This window comes from Dendropsophus ebraccatus, chromosome 8 (genome assembly GCF_027789765.1).
Source record: "Dendropsophus ebraccatus isolate aDenEbr1 chromosome 8, aDenEbr1.pat, whole genome shotgun sequence".
Taxonomy (NCBI): domain Eukaryota; kingdom Metazoa; phylum Chordata; class Amphibia; order Anura; family Hylidae; genus Dendropsophus; species Dendropsophus ebraccatus.
The window spans coordinates 23,432,799-23,459,017 of NC_091461.1; the positions used below are offsets into that span (position 1 = coordinate 23,432,799).

The 26,219-nt window shown below is 44.6% G+C and overlaps 4 protein-coding genes across 7 annotated transcripts in view; 2 read left to right on the plus strand and 2 right to left on the minus strand.

Moving 5' to 3' along the window:
• UROS (uroporphyrinogen III synthase) overlaps positions 1 to 480 on the minus strand; it is a 39,171-nt gene extending 38,691 nt beyond the window's left edge. The window contains exon 1 of the mRNA XM_069980033.1: positions 1 to 480. Within this exon, the coding sequence (XP_069836134.1) occupies positions 1 to 39 (39 nt within the window). The 5' untranslated portion in view covers positions 40 to 480.
• BCCIP (BRCA2 and CDKN1A interacting protein) lies at positions 252 to 23,322 on the plus strand. The gene is made up of 7 exons (XM_069980030.1): positions 252 to 463; positions 1,151 to 1,225; positions 14,555 to 14,635; positions 15,359 to 15,448; positions 16,065 to 16,252; positions 19,300 to 19,468; positions 22,798 to 23,322. The coding sequence occupies exons 1-7, from the start codon at positions 308 to 310 to the stop codon at positions 22,966 to 22,968; spliced, it is 930 nt and encodes a 309-aa protein (XP_069836131.1). The 5' UTR covers positions 252 to 307; the 3' UTR covers positions 22,969 to 23,322.
• Positions 8,775 to 10,719, plus strand: LOC138799181 (uncharacterized). Its single transcript, XM_069980032.1, has 2 exons — positions 8,775 to 8,979; positions 9,964 to 10,719. The coding sequence occupies exons 1-2, from the start codon at positions 8,807 to 8,809 to the stop codon at positions 10,412 to 10,414; spliced, it is 624 nt and encodes a 207-aa protein (XP_069836133.1). The 5' UTR covers positions 8,775 to 8,806; the 3' UTR covers positions 10,415 to 10,719.
• Positions 23,176 to 26,219, minus strand: part of DHX32 (DEAH-box helicase 32 (putative)) — a 50,325-nt gene continuing 47,281 nt past the window's right edge. For all 4 annotated transcript variants that reach the window (XM_069980027.1, XM_069980025.1, XM_069980026.1 and 1 more), the window contains 2 exons: positions 25,240 to 25,421; positions 23,176 to 23,551 (listed from right to left, as the gene is read on the minus strand). In XM_069980027.1, the coding sequence (XP_069836128.1) occupies positions 23,368 to 23,551; positions 25,240 to 25,421 (366 nt within the window). In that variant the 3' untranslated portion in view covers positions 23,176 to 23,367. The remainder of the gene's footprint in view (positions 23,552 to 25,239; positions 25,422 to 26,219) is intronic.

Below are 26,219 nucleotides of genomic sequence, written 5' to 3' on the forward strand. Positions count from 1 at the left end.
CATGCACGGCCGGGCCTCCCTCTCCTGCGCGCCGGCCATACGTACAGGAATACAGGGGAGGTCTATGTCACACACCGGTAACGTTCACGGCAGAATGGGAGATAAAGGCTCCAGTATACACACAGAGGAATTATTCTCCTCACATTCATCATCCTACATGGTCACTATCTATAAACGACTCGGTAATATGGCTGATAAAGCGAGAAATGACGGCGCGTACACCCCCCTGCTTTGAATTGGTACAGTCCGGAGAACGTCCTATTTACTTCCGGTCTGAGCACGCCGGGCCCCGGAGCAGGAGAGCAGCATGGCGTCTAGCGCTAAGAGGAGAGCTGTGGCCGAGCAGCCGAGGCAGGACGACGATGAAGAGGATGACATTGAGGAGGACATGGAGGGAGAAGACGACGAAGATTCGGACGACATTGAGGACGATGAATCTGAGGAGGACGAGGAGGTGAATGAGGTGAGGACACCCGCGGGGTCACGTGACTTAATTAGTGCACATAGGTTATATGCGGACGGTGAGAAACTACAAATCCCAGCATTCCTTTAGGCTTTTCGTGGCGTAATATAGCGCTCTCGCCGGCCGGGCATGCTGGGAGATGTAGTTCCAATGCAGCTGGTGGGCCGCGGTTTGGCTAACCCTGGTGTAATGGGACAGTAGTGACTGTTAGATCCCTATTGCATGTATATAGGGACTGGGTGAACTACTTATAAAACCCTGGTGCAACTAAACTGCTGTGAAGGAAATTACCGTAGCCAATCAGATTTCACCTCATTGTTCAGAGGCTTTTTGATAATGTAAGCTGATACCTGATTGGTTGCTATGGGAAGCCCCTGCTTTTTTTGAACGTTATACTTCTACATAGTCACCTCAACAGCCAATCACTGGCCTTGGTGGGTTTCTATGCTACTGTATATACTATAGAGGCCAGAGATGAGGCAGGTATATGGGAAAGTCATGGACAATGGCTACAGCACAGGTGTCAGGCTTTTCGCCCTCCAGCTACAGCAGGACTACAATTCCCATCATTCCTGGCTTTACCTTAGGCTGTGTAGGCATGATGGGAATTGTAGTTTAGCAATTTCTTTATGTATAAGTAATAGATTTTTCTAAATTTCCATACAATTGAATATCTTCTAATTCTAGGAGGTGAACGTGGAGTTTGAAGCTCATACTATATCTGATGGCGACCATGACGGTATCAAGAAACTCCTGAAGCAGGTAAGAGCCTGATGTCTCCTATTCTAAAACGACCCCTCAGAAGATGCGATTACTGCAATCATTGGGGCGTGCAGTGCTTGACTGGGTTAAAGTGACTCTGTACCCACAATCTGACCCCCCAAACCACTTGTACCATCAGATAGCTGCTTTTAATCCAAGATCCGTCCTGGGGTCCGTTTAGCAGGTGATGCAGTTATTGTCCTAAAAAACAACAAACTGGTGTGGCCTAGAGTGTCTGTGTCCTAACCTCGCACCACCCCTCAATCACTCCTCACCGCCCTCCTCATCATTAGGAATGCCACTAGAACATTTTCTCCTCTCTGAACATTGCACAGGTGCCTAAACGATCCAACCCATTTGCCGTGCTGACACAGCTGAGGAATAGGAGAAAATCTGTCTGGAACATTCCTAATGATGAAGAGGGCAGGGAGGAGTGACAGAGAGGTTGTGCCAGCCTTCACACGTAATGGATCTGCAGCGAATTTGCTGCAAGATCCGGTGCGGATCCTTGCCCTATACACTCTATGGGCAGACAAACTCTCAGCGCGATGGACATCCCACTGTGAGCATGTCAGCAGCCTGCCCTGTTAACACCCCTGCCCGCCCGCCACTGGAGTGTATACTTCACTTGCTCCCTGCTCCCGCTTGCTTCGGGGGTTCCCAGCACGTCCCGCTCGACCAATCAGTGTGCTGCCCCACCGCAGCGCACTGACTGGCTAAGCGGGATGTGAAGACGCTGGGAGCCCCAAAGCAAGCGGAAGGCAGATGAAGTATATGCTCCAGCGGCGGGGGGTTAATGGGGCGGGATGTCTATCCCGCTGCCAGCTTGTCTGCCCATAGAGTGTACAGGGCAGGAATCGCAGCAGATTTCGCAGCGAGAAATCCGCGGCGGATCTGTTACATGTGAAGGCACCCTATAAGTTTTTTTTTTTTTTTAGTACAATATCTGCATCACCTGCCGATCGGACCCCAGGACAGATCTTGGATTAAAAGCAGCTATCTGAAGGTACAAGCGGGTTGGGAGGGGGGGGACAGATTGTGGGTACAGAGTTGCTTTAAAGGTGTTGCCCTGGATTAGAAAACATGTGTGGTATTATTATTAAACCCCATTCACTTCAGTCTAACTGCGCTGCAATACTGCACCCAAACTTGAGGTGACGCTGTTTTTGGAACAATGCAACAATTTTTTTCTGATTCTGGAGAACCTCTAATAATTTCCATATCCGCAGGGTCACGGGTCTCCACTGATGACAGCTTTGTTTGTAATAATTTTATCAGCGATATATGCCCCTAATGGTAAGGAAGCATGCTGGTACATCACCCATCACACTTCCCAAACATGCCCCTGTACCCTCTGTGCCCTCCTTGATAACACTGTAATCTTTCTTTTCCGACGTCCCGCGCTGTATGGTAATTAGCCCCATGGTGGGCTGAACTTGTATGGTAATTAGTAGTCATGGTGGGCTGAACTAGTCATGGTCTTGAGAGCTGTAATCACGGCCAGACTGGCGTGATTCAAAGACCTGCGCTTCGCCGATGTCACCCGGGTCTTGCGTTCCACGCCCCGGCCTGCGTTGCAAGTCGGCGTCACTGCGACGTTTTCAGCACGCCGCGCATGCGCAGTACGGCGGCAGAAGATGCTGACGTACTGCCCATGCGCAGTGTGCTCAAGACGTCGTAGGCCCGGGATGTGGAACACAAGACCCGGTTGATGTCAGCGAAGCCCCATCTGGGCGTGATTACAGCTCTCGAAACCGCCCAGGACCATGACTAGTTCAGCACACCGTGACTACTTGGGGCTAACTACCATACAGCACGAGATGTCGGAAAAGTAAGATTACAGTGTTATCAAGGAGGGCACAGAGGGTACAGGGGCATGTTTGGGAAGTGTGCTGGGTGATGTACCAGCACGCTTCCTTATCATTAGGGGCATATTCTGAGTGATTGGTTCCCTTTAAACCACTTTCAGCTCTCCCAGCATCGTATTGATACTTGATGTCCAGAGAGCTGTGAGTCCGTTGCGCACCTTCATGCTCTGTAGGCTCCATGGATTACGCTGCCTGAGAATAAGACATTAGACAGATATAATACAGGCGTCTTTTAACGTGTTCTTTCGGCAAGATCCAAAGCCCCCGTGCATGTACTAAATCCAGATCACCATTAAAACCCTAGGTGGCAGGTTTAGGGGTCCTCTGCTTTGGATACTTTTTAGAAGGATTAGTTTTCTTTTTCATCAACTAGTGTCAGAAAGTGTGTGTGTGTGTGTGTGTATATATATATATATATATATATATATATATATATATATATATATATATATATATATATATATATATATATATATATATATATATATATATTAGTAAATTACTACTGTCCTTTACATAAAGTACTTATCAGCTACTGTATGTCCTGCAGGAAGTGGTGTATTCCTTCCAGTCTGACATGGTGCTCTCTGCTGCCACCTCTGTCCATGTCAGAAGCTTCCCAAAGCTGGAGAGGTTTTCTATGGGGATTTGCTGCTCTGGACAGTTCCTGACATGGACAGAGGTGGCAGCAGAAAGCACTGTGTCAGACTGGAAAGACTACACCAATTCCTGCAGCTGATACGTACTGGAAGACTGGAGATTTCTAAACTCCAGTAATTTACAAATATAATCTCTTTCTGACACCAGCTGACTTTAAGAAGAAAAAATTTCACTGGAATTCCCCTTTAAAACTTTAAAACTTTAAAACTCATTGTTGGGATGACATCCAATGGGTATCACCTGAAAAATGCTTCAGACAAGTGTGAGCCACCTGCGGCCTCTGTGCTTCTTTGTCAGTCTCTGGCTTTCTGGTCACTGACTGATGAATGCAAAACTGTGTGATTGCACTTTAATTGGAAAAGAATAACTGCAAAGATGTGTAATAGAAAGTTAAAAGGGGGGAACTTGTCAACCAAGCATGGCAGGGTTTCGGAGCAAAAAGTTGCTTTTTCTGCCCAAAAATAAGTGACTTCTGACTATTTTACGCTGATCTTGCAAAAGTGAGTGTGTTACTGATAAAATAACCCGTCCGAGAACTCCACTTGTTGTGCATCATCTGTGGATTTTCTGCACTAGTACATGCCTCTTCAGAAAGTCTCCAGTTCCTTTGTTCTCTCCTCCTGCCTGACAACTTGTACACAGTCCAGATCCTTGCGCATCAGCACTTCTGCTTCGTGTTACATCTTTTTCTCCGTCTCTCAATGTTCTTTCTCTTTTTGCTTTGGCAAGAGTCTTGGGTTTGCCTTTCGGTCGTGCTTGTACTTGTAGCTTTACCTTTTGGTATTCTGTAATTCTACAGCTTGGCTCCTGATCATAATGCCGAATCCGGGTGGGGGATCTGCTTTACTTTCCATAGTCGGCTGTGCTTTCCCAGATTCCATTGTTTCAGAACAGTAAACAGTAAAGGTTTATAGTGACCCAAGCTGCCCTCCCCCTTCTGCTAGATAGAAAGCTTCAAAAGCTGCTTAAGGGAAGTTCCCGTTTCCTATAGTAATGGTGTATTGATGGTTAGGCCATCAATTAGGGCCCTATTCCACGGGACGATTATCGTTTGCATGATTGTTAACGATAAACGATTTAAACGACCGCTATTACGAAAGACCTGAAATTGTTCACCCATTTACATGGAAAGATAATGGTTACTTATGATCGTTCTTGCGGTCGTCTTGTCGTCGCTGTTGCGTTCGTCACTACTGCGAACAACTTCTTATTCAATGCAAACGAGCAATGATAAAAATAGGTTTCAGGTCTTATTAAACGATCAACGATTTCTTGTTCGATCGTTAGTCGTTAACTGCATTTCAAACGAACGATTATAGTTTAGATTCGAACGATTTAACGATAATCTGAATGATAATCGTCCGGTGGAATAGGGCCGTTAGTTTAATCCTGTAAGAACGTTCTGCTTCCTTGGTGTGATTCTCCAGAGACGTCTGGGATGAGGAAGTCGTAAGAGACTTCAGTCTCTTTCCAGATTTCTCTGGGAAGTCGAGGTGCTGGGAAAGCAGAATGTCTCTTACTAACTGGTTAGATGGCCGGTTCATTCGCTTTGTATTCAATGACTTATGGTAGATTTGCTCCACTCTAGCCAGGGCTCCATTATGGACATGTTACACGTTCTTAGTGTGTCATGGGGTTAATCTCCACTCTGTCTTGTACTCTACTTTCTCACAGGTTGTGATCTAAAGTGAATCCAGCATAAACCATGCCCATGAAAAACTAAATCCATCAATGTGTACCTTTTTGGGGCCCCATTTCCTGAGATATTAGCTGAAGCCTACTTTGGTGCACTGCCATACCATGACATAGTGCACTGGACAGGCTAGTACTGCTGTGAACTGATGATTTACACAGTATATTACTACTTGGCATGTGGGGGGGGGGGGGTTACTGATGCACTGGGTTTGGAAGGGGCAATGTGAGCATAAAGTAAAGAAACAGGGAAGGTGTTACACTGAGCACTGAACTGCTGCTAACAAGCCATAGCGAGGAGGGATATCAGACTTCAGCACTGTGGACATAGTTATAGGTACACTGCATTTACACAAGTAACAGCTGCCCACACCGCTGAGAGGGAGCCTTGGTATATATTTGAGGAACAGGGTAAGTCTTCTTGATGAGGCAAACTGGCTCAAGCTTTCTTTCTCTCCAATACATAGCACGTGATAAACCCCTCCCCCACTTCCTGTAATTTGTACTGATCAAGCTGTTACTAGAGCCAAACTTCTCCTGACAACAGGCAGTGGAAAGCAGGTTGCAGAGAGGTAAGCCACCTAGTGGCCAAGTCTTTATATCTGTTTTTGCTCTGGTAAGAGGTCATTTTTGGTTAGAGGTGGTTTGTATGTCACAAGGAAGTGGTTTGAGCCTAAACCATACTGCAACACAGTTCACACCTTGCTGCCCATGGGTACCTAACCATGCAGTACACTCCAGTAGTCAAAGGGTTAAACCACTTTTTATAAATAAGAGTTCTGGGTTCTTTAGTGCATACAAAATGATGCACTTGAGACCCACTTGCATCTCAGGCCAAGTTCACATGCTGCAGTTTTCGCCTGTGAACAGTCCACAGAAGAGGAGAGCACTGTGCATGAGAGAAAACCTCGCCCACCTGCTACACATCCGTGGGGTGGATTTTATGGTCTTTCTACGTTTAGGATTCCGGAATTTTTGTAGATTCTCCCTCCCCTCAGTTGAAGGTGTTAAAGAAAAATCTGCACGTATTCCTGTTGACGACTTTTCTGTGGATACAGAATTCTGGGACTGGACATCAAGATTGAAGGAAGAAGGTGGACATAGCCAGGTATGGGAGGATGGACATGGAGGTCTCCCATCTCCTTGTACAGGGAACTATTGATGTCTAGAAGTCCAGTGTGAATTATCTTTGTATCATGGAAGTGGATAGAAAGAAATTCTGTGAGCAAATTAAATAAAAGTACCGCCGGTGCGTGCTGTGTCTTTTTATTTCTCCATTTAGATCCCATTTGAAAACTCCCCACCGAAGAATAATGTGGTCTGGTATAGGTACTAAGTAATTCAGTTCTGGAGTGTTCTTAAAGACCCCATTATTAGCATGGGGCTTCTGCTCCGAGCCGCCCACCCATTGCCGATTGTCTTTCTATGCGCAGTATTAACAGAAAGCTGTCGACCAGTGGCGGGTAAGGTCACCACAGAGCCATGATACAAGCTCTGGCGGCAGTGACCAGATATATTATGGAGAAACATTGGGTCTTTACAGGACTAGTGCTGTAATGTAAGAGGAAAGGTGCATTTACACCTTGAATTTTTTGTTCCGACTATGCCAGCTTTTTTGGCCTGGTGAGCTGCAGCTTCTCTCTCCCACTATATAAAACCCATCGGCCGTTCTGTCTTTGCTAGGTACACACCTCTGCCTGGAGCCTTTTTGCTCTACTTGTAAATTTTTGCCAAATGCAATTATGTATCCAAAATAAGCAATGACTTGTCCTTACAGATCTGGTATACTTTTCATAAGGTTTTCTCCAACCAGCCCTCCTGTAACTCTCTGTAAAAACATCCCACCGCTGCTGCCAAGTAGCCTCATACATTCCATTATACTAAGAGTAATCTTTATATGGCACCAACATATTCTCCTGGCGTTCAGCGACACCTTGTGCAGGTGACATTGGGTGTTGTGCAATAAAGTGATCAATTCAGACAAATAGAATGACTGCCCTGCTTATACTCTGAGGAAACAAGGGGTAGGCAAGTTGATTAGTACTATAGTCACCTATATAGAGTGTGTTTTTTGGGTATGAGGAGTGCAGGACTGAAGGGATTAGGTTCTGTGCTGTGGTATCCCTGCCTAAAACTTTGGGAGTTAGCTCATGGTGTGAGTGGGTTCACACCATGTTTTGTGCCTCCGAGACATGGATGCAGAATCTGAAATTCAGCTGCCAGCATGTCAGTACTCGGATCTGCTTACGACCCGCTCATTTCAGTGGTCCGAACGCCGTCTGCTAGTCTCTACATTCAGATCCTTTCCAATCCAATAAGCGTTTTGACTTAGGCTGGGTTCACACTACGTTTTTGCAGTCTGTTTTGATCCGTGCAAATGCATCAGCTTCTTTGCATAGAGCGCATCAGTTTTTTTTCAGTGTTCATAAAAACGAGGTTTTTGTGTCTGCTAGAAAAAGGATGCATTTTTATTTATTTTTTAATAATGGAAGTCAATAGAAAAACAGATCAAAATGGATGCACAATAGCATCCGAGGTGTGTGTTGTTTTTTTTTTTTTTTTTTTTTTGCATAAAACGAACTGCAAAAACGCAGTGTGAACCCAGCCTTAGATGTAAAAGCAATGCAAAGTGTGCTATTCAGTTGGAGCCAAAACACACACACATGCTCTGAAAATGTCCTGAACGTAGTCACTTTCTGATGTCCAGACCATAGAAATGAGTGAGGCCAATATCCGTCCCTGCACAGACATGTTGGTTGGACTTCAGCTGCCGGATCTTTACTGTTGGGAAAGAGCCACTGGCTTTGCACTCATTCACGTGAACATGTATGTGCAAACGACAGGTGGCTGTCAGCCCAAACACTTGAGTTATTGGTGTCGGGCACCCAAGTATAAAACGTATACTCGTGCAAATAACGAACAAGGAGTCGTCAGATATTTCTCTCTTCCCATGTATGGATCCTGCCCTGGAGCCACCTCTGTACAGGTCACCCCCTGATGGAGGGTGACTGTATGCGGTAAGTACCTCCATTGTGATGTAATATCTCCGGCATACACCATGATTTATGACCATTATTTTATATAGGTTTTTTATTATCCTGGAGCTTTGTAGTTAATGTTATGTCCTTTCTCTATACAGGTAGAAGCTCATCCTGTGCTGTGGGATACGTCTGAGCCTGGGTACGGGGACCGCCAGCTAAAGGATGAGGCCTGGAATACCATCTGCCGAAATATGTACCTCAACTGGGACGGCCTGCCAGAGAAGCAGCAGATCATCATCGGCAAGTGTCCCTTGTGTTCGGCACTACTAAATTATAACCGTTAAAAAAAAAAAAAAAAAGTGCAGGGTTTGACTCTATGTATGGTTCTCTGTGCAGAGAGTGACCTGAAGCAGAAATGGCGCACTGTGCTAAACAAGTTCATAAAGGAACTGGCCCGTGAGCAACGGAGCAGCGCAGCCTCGCAGGCCAAACGCAAGCCGTACATATACCGGAAGGAGATGATGTTTGTTACAACTAGCGGGCAGATCCTTCAGTGAGTATTACATGTGGGATTAAAGGGCTTGTCCTATCAGGTCACCCTGGACCTCATAGAGGGGGACCAAAAAGAGCCTTGAGCAAGGAACGTCCATCACTCCATGCCTATGTAATGCCACATGGGAGAGGTACAATACACTACACGATTAGTACATTGCACCGCTCAATTAGTACATCTGGTCTTTGGCAGAGTGTACTAGGAGTACTAAGATGGCAGACCCAGGTCCTTTCTTGGCTACAGTAACAGTTTGGCATCTCATAATCACATGGAGGGTCTGACCATAGGCTAGGGGTATGTGCACAATGAAGAATAGGTGAGGGGTTGAAGAGGAAAGTTTTCTGCTAAATGTTCCTCCTATTTTCAGGCCGGGCAGAATAGGAGCAGATTTTGAGCAAAATTCAAGCCCCATTAATTTCTATAGGATTCCTGTAGCAGAATCCACCCAAAGAATTGACATGTCAGTTCTTTGGGCGGAAAGCGGATCCGGGGCAGAAAATTCTGCTTGAAAATTGATGTGTGAACAACACAGCGGAAATCCCATTGAACATAATGGGACATTGCTCTGTTCATATTTTACAGGAGGAATTTAAAGTGGAAATGAAGAGCTGGTCCCGCTTCAAATTCCTTGCCTATTCCTGTGCACATACCCTGGAGGTGACTGACTTTGATTAAAGGGATGTCATGGGAGTAAAAAAAAAAAATACCTTCCCCCTCTTTCCCATCAACCCATTACTCTCGATGTGGCCCTATAACTGCCTCCCCACTTTAAGGGGTCGGGCTGCACTGTGCTGTCATTGCCAATGTGAAATTTCTTTGCGTACAGCGGTCAAAAAATTAATGTTGACACAGCCTGTCCTTTCAAAGTGGTTAGGAGGTTACAGGTCTGTCTCCAAAGAACAGAAATTGAGTTGAAGGGGCCACCCCCATTTAATGTCACCTAAATACAGCGCCAACCAGTTTATTCTGGTTTTTCCCTTTTAGGGCTAACCTGGATCCTGACTCTGATTTGGAAGGCAAACAGAAGAAATCGAGAGGTCCTTCCAAACGTTCTGCACAAGCAGGAAAGGGATCCAAACGGGCTGCCAAAGGGAAGAAGAGCTCAGTGGTGATTGTGCCTCCGCGACCCCCCAGAATGAGGAAGAGACGCGTGGTCCGCAGCAGGGCCTTCATTTCCGAGCAGGTGGATGCCGGGATCCTGACCCTTTTGCAGAGGAGAGCCACTGAAGATGGCATGGATGACTTTGGGCGTGTGGTAGCGGCTCAAGTACGCCGCCTGCCGCTGCACAGACGTAATGACTTCATGACTTTTGCCCTCAACTCTGTGGAGTTTTTTCTGCCGCCCTATAAACCCCCCGATGTTGATACTCTGGTATCGAGCCTACGATTAGTGTGCGCCGAGCAACCAGGCAGCTCAAACTCAGATCGTTCCTAGAACTCGATCTGTACAACTCATTCAAACAACCAAACTTTTTTTTTTTTTTTTTTTCCCTTTGGTCCCTTTAGTTTCTGCAACTAAATTCTGGTTATTTGCAGCAGAATGTCTATAGATGTCTGTAAACTGTATATAGGAAAACCGCTGTGTGTGAACATGCCCTCACTATTCCACATATCACCATAAGATCTCCTCCTCCTCCCTATACACAAGGGTGTTATGAGACTAGGTGGAAGATGCTAGGGGTGGCTTTAGGTACAGTTTTGTATGTTACGTAGTGGAAGCATTTACCTTTGTTGGGGGGGGGGGGGGGGGCATTTTGTAAAGAAAAAAAAAATATTTATATTGTTTGTGGGGTTTTTTTTTTAATAAATATTTGAAAAATTCTTGTTTCTTTTTCTCTTTGTGCCATTTTCTCACATATCATTTCATTACTTTTTCTACAGATCTCAGGCTTCTTTGGTGACTCTGGGTCTGTAGTTGGTAAAATAAAGCTTTGGGGAATGTGCCTATCCATATGGTGTCTAGTAGAGATGAGCAAGTCTCCAGCACGCTCTGGTTCTTCCTGAACGTGCGGCATTTGATTAGCGGTAGCTGAAGGAGTTGGATGCAGTGCTAAGGCTGCCTGGAAAGCATGAATATGGCCTATGGCTGTGTCCATGTTTTACAGGACTCCCTAGGGCTGCATGCAACTTTAGCCTCCAGTATTCATATGCCGCACACTTGTGTTCGTTGGAACTCGAGCGTACGTCGCTAATCTCTAGATCTCCTTTATGCTGTTCCTGGCAGCGATGGACAACTATGTGAGTGATGGTGCGTTTACACAGACAGATTTATCTGCCAGATTATTGAAGCCAAAACCAGGAACAGACTATAAACAGAGAACAGGTCATCAACGAAAGACTGAGATTTTTTTTTTTAAATCTATTACTGGCTTTGGCTTCTAAAATATGTCAGATAAATCTTTCTGTGTAAACGCAGTGTAAATCCTGTCTACATGTAGTGGCCCATGGTTGCACAATATTGTACTCATGTGGGACTGTACCCTAAATGTCTGGTGTAATGCAGGAACATATACAGGACATCTGGGATAAAGGAAATTCCGTGCTGGACTCCTCGAGCAGTCGGCTGAATCTGCATAGGGTCCCATTCACATTGTCAGATTAGATATGGGTTTCAGCATGGTATATTCCAGTTCAGATGTACATGCAGGACTGTCTACATTGAATGACAGGGGGTGGCTCGTCTGCTGCACGCCCTCACACATCCGTGTCAGAAATATGCTGACTATAAATGCCCCATATGTGTAAACATGAAAGGGAAATCTGGTTGTGCAGGCAGGGCAAGAAGTAGTAGTCAGTTCTACCTGTGCAACTCAGTTGGAAATGTGACTAGAGGTAACATGCTCAAGTCCAGTTGTTCGGCATTTGATTACCGGTGGCTGAAGAAATTGGGTGCAGCCCTAGGAAGTTTGGGAGAACAGTCTATATCAACGTTTTTGAGTTGCATCCAACTTAAGGCAGCGGGATTCAAATAACTGTTTAGGTTTGTGTAAATCTTATTATTATTTTTTTTTTTGAGCAAGTTTACACATCTCTACCAAGCGCCTGTTCTTAGGGCTGTAACGCCTTCCCTCCCATCCCTATTCCTGCTTGCTGTCAATCAAGCAGATTCAGGTATCTGAGAGGGAGGAGACATTCCAGCTTGCAGCGGATCAGGGACTTGGGAACGCCTCTTAACTCTTTGCACCAGAGAACTCAAGTATTTATCTATATCCTGGAAGCACAGACAGATGTATTAAAGGTACCATGTGTCTCCTTGTTCTAACAGCTGTAAAACAGTGTGTTTGCTTCCCCCCCCCCCCCATTGGTCTTGATAGATCTCTCCCTAGAGATAGTATACGGAGACATCTATTGGTGGGGGACACCTCCGGGGACCACCCTGATTCTTTATTCAGGTAGAGAGACCGTAATGACAGGCTAATAGAGCACTTGTTAGTTCAGGTTTATCAGCCTTTTTCTGCTGCCCCAGACCTTACAATGGTGGATGACCCTATATTCTTCATATCCTGCATCAGTGGTCAATTTTATATGTAATGACATGGCCATTTTGAGAATGACACAAATATTTTCACATGATCCGCTGCCCTCAGGTTTTTGTGTTTGTCATATGTTTTTATCACATACAGAAATATAATTGCAATCATATTATGAGTAACAAAAGCTTATATTGACAGTTACAATGCAGCAAGTCAATATTTGCAGTGTTGACCATTCTTCAGGACCTCTGCAACTCTCCCTGGCATGCTCTCAGTCAACTTCTGGACCAAATCCTGACTGATAGCAGTCCATTCTTGCACAATCAGTGCTTGCATTTTGTCAGAATTTGTTGGTTTTTGTTTGTCCACCCGTCTCTTGATGATTGACCACAAGTTCTCAATGGAATTAAGATCTGGGAAGTTTCCAGTCCATGGACCCAACATCTCTGTCTTGTTCCCTGAGCCATTTAGTTATCACCTTTGCTTTATGGCAAGGTGCTCCATCATGCTGGAAAAGGCATTGTTGATCGCCAAACTGCTCTTGGACGGTTGGGAGAAGTTGCTCTTGGAGGACATTCTGGTACCATTCTTTATCCATGGCTGTGTTTTTAGGCAAGACTATGAGAGCCTATTCCCTTGGCTGAGAAGCAACCCCACACATGAATGGTTTCAGGATGCTTTACAGTTGACATGAGACAAGACTGGTGGTAGCGCTCACCTCGTCTTCTCCGAATAAGCTGTTTTCCAGATGTCCCAAACAATCGGAAAGGGGATTCATCAGAGAAAATGACTTTACCCCAGTCCTCAGCAGTCCACTCCCTGTACCTTTTGCAGAATATCAGTCTGTCCCTGATGTTTTTTCTGGAGAGAAGTGGCTTCTTTGCTGCCCTCCTTGAGACCAGGCCTTGCTCCAAGAGTCTCCGCCTCACAGTGCACAGTGCAGATGCACGCACACCTGCCTGCTGCCATTCCTGAGCAAGCTCTGCACTGCTGGTAGGCCGATCCCGCAGCTGAAACACTTTTAAGAGATGGTCCTGGCGCTTGCTGATCTTTCTTAGGAGCCCTGGAGCCTTTTTGGCAACAATGGAACCTCTCTCCTTGAAGTTCTTGATGATGAGATAGCTTGTTGACTGAGGTGCAATCTTCCTAGCTGCGATACTCTTCCCTGTTAGGTCATTTTTGTGCAGTGCAATGATGACTGCATGTGTTTCTTTAGAGATAACCATGGTTAACAGAAGAGAAACAATGATGCCAAGCACCAGCCTCCTTTTAAAGTGTCCAGTGGTGTCATTCTTACTTAAAGGGGTTATCCAGCGCTACAAAAACATGGCCACTTTCCCCCTGCTGTTGTCTCCAGATTGGGTGGGGTTTTGAAACTCTGTTCCATTGAAGAAAATGGAGCTTAATTGCAAACCACACCTGAACTGGAGACAACAGTAGGGGGAAAAGTGGCCATGTTTTTGTAGCGCTGAATAACCCCTTTAATCATGACAGATTGATCTCCAGCCCTGTCCTCATCAACACCCACACCTGTGTTAATGGAGCAATCACTGAAACAATGTTAGCTGGTCCTTTTAAAGCAGGGCTGCAATGATGTTGAAATGTGTTTTAAGGGATAAAGTTCATTTTCTAGGCAAATATTGACTTTGCAAGTAATTGCTGTTAAATTGATCACTCTTTATAACATTCTGGAGTATATGCAAATTGCCATTTTAAAAACTGAATTAGTAGACTTTGTAAAAATTAATATTTATCATTCTCAAAACGTTTGGCCATGACTATGTTCTTAATATGTATATCTGATGCTGAAACACATCATAAATGGGGTGCTAGAACATAGGGACACTCGGTAGGTCTGTATAGCTGAGAGACATAGAAGATGAAAGGGCCCACTGTACCAGACCTCTTTGTTCTAGCTACTTGGTGCCCTCCGAGTACTGACTGCCCTCAGGTATGGCATCTGCTCATGTAAGACAAAGCTGAGCATGCCCTGGGGCCTCTATAGAAGTGAACAGAGATGATAATTAAACTGGTAAAACTTTATTGCATAGCGTTTAATAACCTCACACAACCTTCATCATCCCTTTTATCTACTGATATAGCTGTTCCTAAAAGCCCATGTGAATACAGCGGAGCTGGCAGATCTCGTGATTCAGCAGAACCACATTGGAAGCGTCATTAAGGTAACACAGACTTTATTTTTCTGTTTTCTCAATATTAAATTATATACGATAGATATAGACCTCTTCCACCTATCCTTATTTGTATGCCCAAATAGGTGAGCCCACCCATTGATCAGCTGCGGTTATGTCTCCTCTGGCTGTCTCTTCTGTGTTAAGATCCTCTAGTGCAGGGGGTCAAACTCCTGGTCCTTCCAGCTCTCACAAGCAGGACAACATTGTGAAGCTGCATCTCATAGAACAAACTAGATCACGGGTGTCAAACTGCAGCCCTCCAGCTTTTGCAATTCCCAATTCCCATCAAGCCTGCACAGCTAAAGCTTCAGCTCTCCAGGCATGATGAAAAATGTAGTTTTGCAAAAGCTGGAGGGCTGTAGTTTGACACCCGTGCTCTAGTTTGTCCTATGAGATGCAGCTTCTCACTGTTGCCCTGCTTGTAAGAGGAGACAGGAAAAAAACATTCACAAGGAGACTACATCAAGGAGAGGCTACATCACATAGGAATACACAAAAACTTTGTTGTAAATTTGGGGAGAAAAGTTTTAGTTCACTGATCAGCCTCTTGCAGACGACTCCACCCCTGCTCCACTCCACCTCCCGCTAAGCCACGCCTCTTTGCCCGAAAGCTATTTTTTAACAGTAAATCTGTCCTAAAGTGTTTGAAGAAAGACTCATTGTCCTACATAGATGGGCAGAAATAATTCCTGTTGTCCTGTGATTCTCTAGCAAGCTGAAAACATGGAAGATAGCGAGGACGATGAAGAAGATGACCACGTTTTTGGCTTCATCAGTCTTCTGAACTTAACGGAAAGAAAGGTGAGCGTCTCCCTATCCATACTAGTCTCTGCTTCTGGGATTTCTCATTTACACGTTACTTCCCTAAATGTTTCCCTAATGTGATTCTAAGGTGTGGTCCCTTTACCCCTTGATGCACGGATACGACCGCCAGCGCCTCCTCTCACACCCTAATGCATATGGAGGCCGTCTCTGTGCAGTGATGGCCGCCACAGTGGGGGGCAGCCTCAATAATCATTGGGGCATGATAAAAGGAGTGTGGGGGCAGCAGAAAGGAGTAAGGTATCTCCCCCTGAGCCCTGAAAGGCCTCATTTGCATAATAATTAAACGCTTAGTTAATAAAAATGGCACACCAGAGTGCCATACTAAATAGGTCATTTCAACAGATGAGGGCAACTGCCACGTGCTTGAGTGCGACCATTTGGCATTTGGTTACCGGTGTCTGAAGAAGTTGGACGCAGCTATAGGGAGTCCTGAAAACATGGATATGGCCTATGACTGTATCCATGTTTTCCAGGATTCCCTAGGGCTGTATACAACTTCTTCAGCCACTGGTAATCAAATGCAGGATCTACAGCAGGTTAGCATATCCCAATTTGCTGAAGGATCTCCTTTAAAAAATATTTCATATTTCAGGATACCCCATGTATGGAGCAAGTAAAAGAGCTGGTATTAAGCCAATGTGAGAAGAGCTGTGACCAGAGCGTTGTCCAGCAGCTGGATAAGATATTCAATGACAACAGCAAGCCGGTGGGCCTCCTCCTGAGCGAGCGCTTCATCAACGTCCCGGCACAGATCGCGCTGCCCATGCACCAGCAGCTGCAGTAAGTCACGGCCTCTCCTCTCCACATTGTACTCTTCTTGTCTGTACTTTCCCCCTCAGTCGGCATCAGGGATGTTATTTTAATGTAAATGGCCAGCGGTGCCGCAGTGAGGCTGATGTGATAAGTGGCGACACCGACTTCTTGTTGTGGTTCCAAAGGAACAGTCACCGTTTACTTTTATTGCATTCACTTACTGAGCAATAGTTCTTTTCTAACATCCAGAAACGCATTCAGTGCAGATTTTTTGACATGTTTTTTTTTTTACGTTTATTTTGTTTTTACTTGACGTTGTATTCATTTTTTATTACATTGGTTTTACATTTTTATTACACAATGTCGATTTTTCACTTTTTTAAACTTTTGCATAAAATGACTAATGGTACAAAATGATTATTTTACATTATTGTTTGACAGTTATATTACAGTTTGCATTTATTACATTTCTATTTTACTTGATCATCATCATTATTATTATTATATATTATGTTTTAGATGGACAGATCTCTATTGAGATAGATAGAGATATCTATCTATCTATATCTAATTTTTTTTTTTAGCGTACCTGTTGTGAGATTTTCTTTTTAAGCTAATGTTTAAGGTGGTACTCCAGCCAAAGCTCCCTTTCTGTGCAGTTCTTGCATCACGGCCCGGCTGCTTTTTCAGCACTGCCATTTTGTGCCATGATCTCTTCTCTTCTGCCTGCATGTGCCACCCTATTCTTCAGAGACATCGCTTGTGTGCTGTACTCTTGCAATAAGCGATAAAACAGCCGATAAAGCGGAACCATTGGAATAGAGTGCAACGATCAGCAGACATCGTTCATGTCGGCTGATCGTTGCAGTCGCTTGTTTTTCAACATGTTGAAAAACAAGCGACTGATACAGCAACAATCTGCTGCCGTTGCTCCGTTGAATAGGAGCATCGGCAGCAGACGCTTCTGTCTCCTATGGGCTGCCCGGACGATCAGCGATCCCCCGGGCAGCTCCCCGCTGCCCCTCCCGCACTCACCCGCTCGCTGCTGCCGCGCTGAATAGTGGCGGCAGTGAGCGGGAACGAGGAGCAAACAAGCGCTCGTTTGCTCCTCTAAACGACCCGTGAAATAGGGCCATCAGTTGCCCCTAGCAACCAGTCAGATTCCACCTTTCATTTTCCAAAGAGTCTGTGAGGAATGAAAGGTGGAATCTGATTGGTTGCTGGGGGCGACTGAGCCAGTTTCACTTTACACCATATTTGATAAATCTCCCCCATAGGCCTTATTCACATGTTCAGTGATTATCAAGGTCCGTGGATTCTATCTACCTTGTGAAAACCATCTGTGATTGCATTTGCGTCCCTTGTTTTTCATTAAATTCTTTTTGGGCGGCACGTCTGTGTCGAAGGGTGGTGCTCGCAGTAGGAAAAAATTCCTATAGCATCATGAAAATTCAAATCTCGGCACTCACCATTTTCATGCTTCCAGAAATCTTTTATTATAGAAAATTCATCAGATTTCTTTACAGCAGTAAAAAACAGGACGTTTACATCACATCCGTGTTTTTCACAGATTGCACAGATGTACATGGATGTCAGATCCGTGCAATCCGTAAAAAACACTGATGTCATAGACTTCTATGGGGGAATCCGTGCCATGATTTTTCACGGAACAGATCGCGGATCAGTGAAAAAAAAAGCAGAACGTGTGAATAGCCCAATAGCTATAAAATTGTCCACGGAAGGTGTGAATAAGGCCGTACACAAAGCCAATGCAGGCTTTAGAATTAAACCCCATTCGCACGTATGGAAAATATTTTACAGCCAGATTTCTGCAACAAATCTGTCAGAACTAGGAATGCAGCTCTGGGTGTGAGTAAAGTCGCAATAGCATTGAAGGAGAAAATTATCTTTTTTTTCCCAGTGAAACAGCATCAGTCTCATCCATAGGTCTAATATTCACTCCAGGGCCGAGCTGTAATACCAAGCTCCACCACCAAACAAGAGTAGCGCTGTGGTAACCAAAGCTTTGGCTGTCCTAGCATGATGGGGATTGTAGTTTTGCAATAGCTGGAAGGGGCCGCAGATTCCCCTTTCCTGCTGTAGATAAATGCACTGAGCGTATGCGTGAAATAGACAGTCTGCATTTACATGATAATGTAGTTGCTCATTGCGGTCACCCCGGGGTATCTCTGGATTGCTTATTGACACCACTGCAGTAAATCTCATTGAGCTCCTGTTCAGATTAACTAAAATGGCTGCAGGTCATAGTAGTGTATACAAGCAGATCATGCAGAAATTACTTTACTGGGGGTACCCTGCTGGACATGCTGGGAGTTGTAGTTTTACAAATTTACTGGACAGCCAAAGACAAAGCATTATGGGAGTTGTAGTTTTGCAACAACTGGAGAGACACTGGTTCCCCCTCCCTTCTGTACAGCAATAGTCCGCAGCAGGGGTAGGGAACCGTGGCTCTCCAGCTGTTGCAAAACTACAACTCCTATCATGCCTGGACAGCCAAAGCTAAAGCTTTGAAGCAACCTCCTGTACGTCTGTAAAACTACAAACAGCCAAAGACAAAGGGAATTGTTGTTTTGCAACAGCTGGAGAGCCGCAGGTTCCCCGCCTCCCTGCTGTATAGGAATATTGGGATTTGTAGTGTCAGAAAAGAGTGTAGTGTCCCTTTAAGTCAGCCTGGTGTTTCTGTAGCTTGGCCGCAAGTATTTACAGAGCAAATTGGACATTGGTGATTTCTCCGGCAGTCAATTTGCTTTCCTAGGAGCAGCCACTGTGAAGAAAGCCTCCGTCCCATTCGCCTCCCTCATAATGGACTTGGCTGAGTAACAACAATTGGGCGCGATTGATTTTCGTTGAGTGGGTGAAGTTTGTGGGGAAAGGTGCCGGAGTCTTCATGATGAGCATGAAATATCCTATTGATACTTTACCTTCCAATGTTCCCTGAATAGACGCGACTTCTCTTTCGATGTAATAATTTGTCATTTCGAGAAAAATAGTTGTCCCTTCTGTTTACGGAGCCGCGCGTCCTAATTGTTCCCACTTGACCCCCTTCAAAACAGGAAAGAACTGGCCGAGGCGCAACGGACCAACAAGCCCTGCGGGAAATGCTATTACTATATTCTTATATGTAAAACCTTCACGGAGGCGGCAAAGAAATCCGGAGGCACCGGAAGCAAAGGGAAGGAAGAAATGATGTTTGCGAACGCAGAAGAGGAGTTTTTCTATGAGGTAAAATATGAGAAATGGCCAGGGTGTGTGTCACTAGTCATATCTGTTCCTGGGAAAGCTGGGTGGCAGCCAATATAGGTAGCAAAGTGTTTTCACTACTCTGCTTTCTCAGACTCCTGAGTGTAAATGTGAGTTGCAGCTATCACTATCACACCTTTTTGCCATTCAGGAATCTAGGAAAGTTGAGTGGGGGCTACAATAGCAGGTCACCTTACCTGCTATTGTCCTACACCTTTATACATCTAAATGGAATTTCTTTTACAGCTTATAATCTAGTAAAAAAAAACATCTGCAAAATTAACTGCAAAAGCAAAAACTAAGGAGTTTATAAATATAGGGGTAGTGTGTATTCCTAGCTTAAAGGAGTTGTCCAAGCTTAGAAAAACATGGCTGCTTTCCTGCAGAAACAGCATCTCTTCAGTCCTCAGTTTGGGTTTTGCATTTAAGTTCCATTGAAGTGAATAAATGAAGCTGATGTGTAATAACACACACAACCTGAAGACAGGGGTGGCGCTGTTTTTGGAAGAATGTAGCCATTTTTTATTTTTTTTTGTCAACCTTGACACTTTAATTCCATCTAGAATATAAGGCTTACCTGTCATAATTTTTTTTTTTATAAACCTGCATCATTATGTTAGATTAACCCTCAAACTGTTGAGAAGGTGATTTACTGCTGTTTTTGAGCCCCATGGTGAACAGCTATCTTTTGTTTTCTACATTTTAGGGGGTGGGTCCAGAGCTAGGCTATTGTGTTGTAACTGGCCGGATAAGTCAGGTACAGCACAGCACATACTCCGCTCTATATTAACGCATAGTGCTAGAGAAAGTACACTCAGGACTGCACAATTATGGGGGATAAGTTACATAATACCTATACTAAATGACATGCGGAGGGTAAAGGAGTAAGGGTCCTATTAGACGGAGCTATTTTAAACGGCTAACGATAAACGATCGCAAACTACATTGTTTATCGTTAACCTGAAATCGTTCACCATATTACTCAGAACAATGGTTGTTATTTACGATCCTTACTATGATTGTTTATTCCTTCTGATCCCAGCAAAACAATGAACAATGTGCAATTACACTGAACGAAAAAAATGCGGAACTTGAGCGATCTAGGTTCAGATCTTAAGCAAAGATCAACGACATACGAAAATTTTTTCGATTGATTATTGTTTAAATTCAAACCATTTAACGATTTTTCGCACGATAATTGTCCCGTGAAATAGGGCCCTTACTGATGCACTGGCTTTATAACAAAAGAAAATAAACAGCAGCAAAGCAATTAAAAGGTTAAATTAAGCACTGCTGTTGAGGTTAGAGGGAAGCCTTGATTTACCTTGCATAGATAGTGCAGATCATCCAGACAAATTCAGGTGCAGATACACTCTCCATCTAAGCCCCACCCTCACTTCCTCTAATGCAGGGGTGGGGAACCTCCGGCCCATGAGACTTCCCGATGCGGCTCCCCTGTGACACGCGCCGCACTGGAGAGGAAGGAGCCGGCGCACACAGCATCCTCCGGTGTCTGTGACAGCTGCCAGGAGAATGCTGTCTGTGCCGCCTCCTTCCCCACTAGAGCGGGGCTCGTCTTCTGTCTCCTGCGGGCCGCGCGCGATGACGTCATTTCATCGCGCGCCATATGCAGGAGAAGATGGGCACAGAATAGAGGGGAGAGAAGAGGACCGGGACAGCGTGGGAGCGGAGGAAAGGTGAGTGGGATGTTTCTTTTTTTTTTTTTTATTTGGGGGTTAACTAGGCTACCAGGGACATGACTGATGGGGGTTAACTAGGCTACCAGGGACATGACTGGGGGGGGGGGGGGGTTAAGTAGGCTACCAGGGTCATGCCTGGGGGGTTAATTAAGCTACCAGGGACATTCCTGGGGGGGGGGGGTGTTAAAGAGGCTACAAGGGACATGATTGGGGGGTTAACTAGACTACAAGGGACATGATTGGGGGGTTAACTACAATAGCAGGGGCGCTAAGGGGAACAATACTTTACCTTGCCCTGGGTGCTGCAAACACACTACTAACTGCCGCGCATGGTATGCGGCCCTCAAATGATTTTATTACTGCCCAACCGGCCCTCGATGTGGAAAAGGTTCCCCACCCCTGCTCTAATCTGTTCTGCGCTGTCTGTTACGGAGACAGAATTCATCATCCAACAGGCAGTGGCCATCACATTTCAGAAAAGTGAGACACCTAGTGGCCAAGACATGAAATCCAAACAGATTCATTCAGTGCAAATAATTTTACTCTGTAAGGTTGTGACATAAGTGATTCAGGGTACTGGGGATGTGTATCTGAGAAGGTCTCCCTGGCTTCCCAGTTGTTTAACTAGATTTTATTATGGTCATAAAATCTTTTGTAGTTCACAAGATCCTTGTATGTGTAATGTATGTAAATTACCGGTGAGTGTCTGTCATACATGTCATATGACAGCTCCAGAGTGATACTGAATTATCAGATGGAAGTCAAAGTTCCTACAGTGGCCAGTAAAGGGAAATAATGGTGCTATATGGCAGTCATTCAAATAGATGACTGTATAATGTGCCCTGCCATATACAATGGGGGATTCCTATTTATAAAACCCATTCTCTTTAATGGAAGCTAAGCTGTAGTAACTCAACTTTGCCTCCATGCAGTAGACAGAGCTTTTTGCAACTCTAACCATTGAATGTATCTGGGCGCCAGGGATGGGGAACCTGCGGCCCTCCAGCTGTTGCAAAACTGCATTTCTTATCATGCCTGGACAGCCAAAGCTTTAGCTATCCAGACATGATGGGAATTGTAGTTTTGCATTTGCTGAAGGGCTGCAGGTCCCCCCCCCCCCTTCAATCCCTGGCTTTGGCAAGAAGCTGCTTGGTGGAAGTTTCAGATGTCTGATCCCCACCAGATACCAAATGTCCTGGAAAACTCAGCATCCTCTGAGTTCTAACTTGTACCATACAAACACTTGTAATGCTTTGTCTTCACATTTCAAAAGTTTTGGTCAAATGTTCAGGTCCTGACAGATCGCTAGAACGAGCCAGGCAAAGTGAGCGTTAAATGCATTCATTCTCAGCCACATAGGATGAGACTCCCAAAGGAAGTCTATGGGACTGTGCAGCTATGTGCTTCTAGTGACTGGTCGGGAACTGTAACTCAGATCCAGGCTGATCACAGGAACTTACTGTAAGTTTGTTTTCCCCCATACTTTACCCACAGTGGTCGGATGACTTGTTTTTGCTATAGCCTGCAGCTAAACTGGCTGGAAAGATGCTCAATGGTTTTGATCCGTGTTAAAGTCTTGTATCTCTAAACCTGTAACGTTTCCTGTTGTAGAAAGCAATCTTGAAATTCAACTACTCCGTTCAGGAAGAGAGCGACACCCAGCTATCAGGAAAGTGGTCCTTTGACGACACGCCTATGAAACCCCTGAGAACGGTCATGTTGGTCCCGGCGGCCTGTATGAATTCCATCATGGAGAAGTTCAAAGAACATCTGTCAGTGTAAAAAATATCTGTTGCCTATGCTGTAAGGGTGGGTGCACACGCAATGGATTAGTCTACATTGCAGATCAGTGTGTTGTAGTAATATGCAGCATTTACCCCAACACTCTAGCGCCCCTTATTGAAATAAATACGCAACTTCATGTATTTGTACATAATGGGCTCTCACTGGTCCCTGAGGACTGAATAACATTTCCGCATTACGGTCATAGAAACAGGATTTATATTTTATTACTATTTTACCAACAAAAAAATATATATATACAGTATATATACAAAAAAGTGAAAATCTAAAGTTGTAACCATGATCTCTGTCGCATTCACAGTTCATTAAAGTCTTCAGTGTCTTTCCAACTCATATTGCACTTGTGTGATGCCTCCTGTATCAGGCGGGGGGAGGGGGTCATTGGATATTACATCTTTGTTCATTTGCTGGTAGATCTTCCTCTTCATCATCGACCTCTCCATCATCTGGCTCCTGAGGGGCAGCGACGTTGGAGGCAGAGTCTAATGCCTCCTGTAGTATCTCTTTGCTCTCACTAGGGGGCAGGTTACTGAAGTAATATTGAGGTGCCAACTGCATGAACCTAAGGAGAAAAGAAAAAGATAAAATAAACTGTGCTGGGGTGATGACGGAGTGGCGTCTGTGACTCACAGCTTTCATCTCATCCGCTATAACCCTCATGCACTCTTTCAAAAAGATTCACGGTGGATTTTTCAGATTAATATGCAGACTTTACCCCCAGAGACTTTAAGAGCTGCATTTTACATCAATGAAAAGCTCAGTCCTTAGCACAAAGAGCTGTGATAAAGAGGAAGAAAAAGGGAAAAAAAAAAAAAAAAAGTGTGGGGGCGGCCGGAGAGTGAGAAGAAGCCGAGGTTTCCGCTTGCCCCCGCGCTGGAGAGAGATGTCACTTGCTGCGGTGGCAGGCAGGATAATCTGTGTTTTATTGAGATCACAAAAAGCGAGAAGCGTTTCATTCCCATTTACCTCTGCCTGTAAATCCCAGTTTAAACAACAGAGGAAATGAAATGTTATTACTTTTTATATAGAAATGTACTGTACACTGGTGGTGTGGGTATATACTGATATAGGAACCACTCACCAAGGTAAACCTGACATTGTGTAAATCCTGGAAATACATTATGAAAATATATAACTTCTACCTTGTGTTTGTAGTAAGGACGCACTCTCTTGCAATTTATCTTTCCCCTGTATAATGCTCACACTCTATCACTCTGCCTGCTGAGTCATCCGTTTCATCCCAGCTCTGCTGCATCCATACGTTTCATTATGTATCTGGGTCATGGGACCTCTGATCAGTCACCTTGACTTTCAGACTACAAACTGCATCCTCTGCCTATTAGATCTTCTGCTAATCCCATGATGCATCAGCACAGCAGCACATGGGTAGCTAGAGCCGCTACCCTCTGCGGCCTGCTGCGGAGAAGGTAATAATTCTCATCTTTACATGTCTAAATAAACTAAGACTATACTGTCAAACACATGATAACTGTGTGACAGAGGCCGTATAGTAATCAGTAACTCGAGAAATGAGTGCGACTTGAGCATGCCATAGGCTGTACAAATGTTTTTCAGAACTCCTTAGGGCTGCATTCAACTTCTTCAACCACCGGGAATCAAATGCTGAGCGCTCCAGCTCAAGCATGCTCGAGTTACACTCATCTCTAAGTAACTCTTATTAGAGTTGATAAACCTGCAAGGACTGTACCACACAAGCATTTTACAAATTCTGCTGGCTGAGATGGTGATTCCCCCTTGAGAGCACAGAAACATGTAGTTTCTAGGGGGTCACAATGAGATTGCATGACCTACCTGACAAAAACCATTCCAGGATTTTTTTTTTTACATATAAATAAGGTATTACTAGCTGCATAATAAATTATAATAAAAAAACCAACAATGGGGGGAGTGTTTCTTCAATACAATTTTTATATGGAATATTGCCATTTGCCATCTGGGTACTATAGTCTTAAACTGTACTGGAGCCTCTTAAGTCCTCTTCACTTTAGATATTGGTAGTATCAGATGAAGTTAAAGGAATTATCCAGCGCTACAAAAACATGGCCACTTTCTTCCAGAGACAGCCCCGCTCTTGGGTGGGGTTTTGGTGCTCAGTTCCATTGAAGTGAATGGAGCTTAATTGCAAACCGCAGCAGACCTGGAGACCAGAGTCGTGTTGTCTGACAGAAAGTGGCCATGTTTTTGTAGCACTGGATAACCCCTTTAAAGCAATGTGGGGCTGATACTTACAGGTCTGGGGAGATTTCTGAGGCGATCCTGATGCAGCTTCTATCTGCTACACTAAATTCATGGAACAGGACCCACTCCGGGATGCTATGGTTGAGGCAATACCCGGATTCTGGATGCAGCTGCCCCACTTGCTTGTGTGTCAGCATGATGTAGTTCCCTAAGCCATCAACGTCTCGAGCCACCTAGAAAAAAAATATATATAATTATATATAGTTTGTATAGGTTATACTTTAGTAGCTCAAATTGAAGAGATTTTTCTGATTTAATGTAAATTAAGCTTAAAGTAAATGGCCTGTAATAGTCTGGAAAATTGTGCACTGTACAGGATCCTGAAGAAACTGTTCTGACCGTCAGATTAAATGGTTGGCTTTTATCTAGATTAGCTTTCCTTTTATTTTTCAATGATTACAATAGGTTCTACTTACTGTCGTCGTCCAGGAAGCAGTTAATATCAATAACTGATTGGCAAGCCTGAATTTAAAGGGAACCTGTCAGTGCCCCTATTACCTGCTGGCAGCAGTGCACAGTGTTCTGATGCTGAACTTTTAGTAAAAACTATTATGATTGGCGGTCCTGGAATATGGTAAAATCAGCTGCGATACGGTACGTGTGAAGCTACCCTTACAATGGACCGGTTAGCAGGAAAAGAGTGGTCTAAATAAGCTTAGAACTAGACATCAGAATTCTGGGCATCCCTTTACTGTCTCTATAGTCCTTTCCAGTGCCAAGATAGAAGCCTTTTTGATACTGGAAATAAAGGCCCTATTACACGAAACGATTATCAGCCGTATTAGTAGATTGTGTAATAGAAGACAACAATCAGGCGACAAACTATGTCGGCTGATCATTGCAGTCGTTTGTCTTTCAACATGTTGAAAGACAAACGACTAATATAGCAGCAATCTGCTGCAGTCGCTCCGCGGAATAGGAGCAGCAGCAGTCGACCGCAGGCATCTGCTATGGGCTACCCCGACGATTGC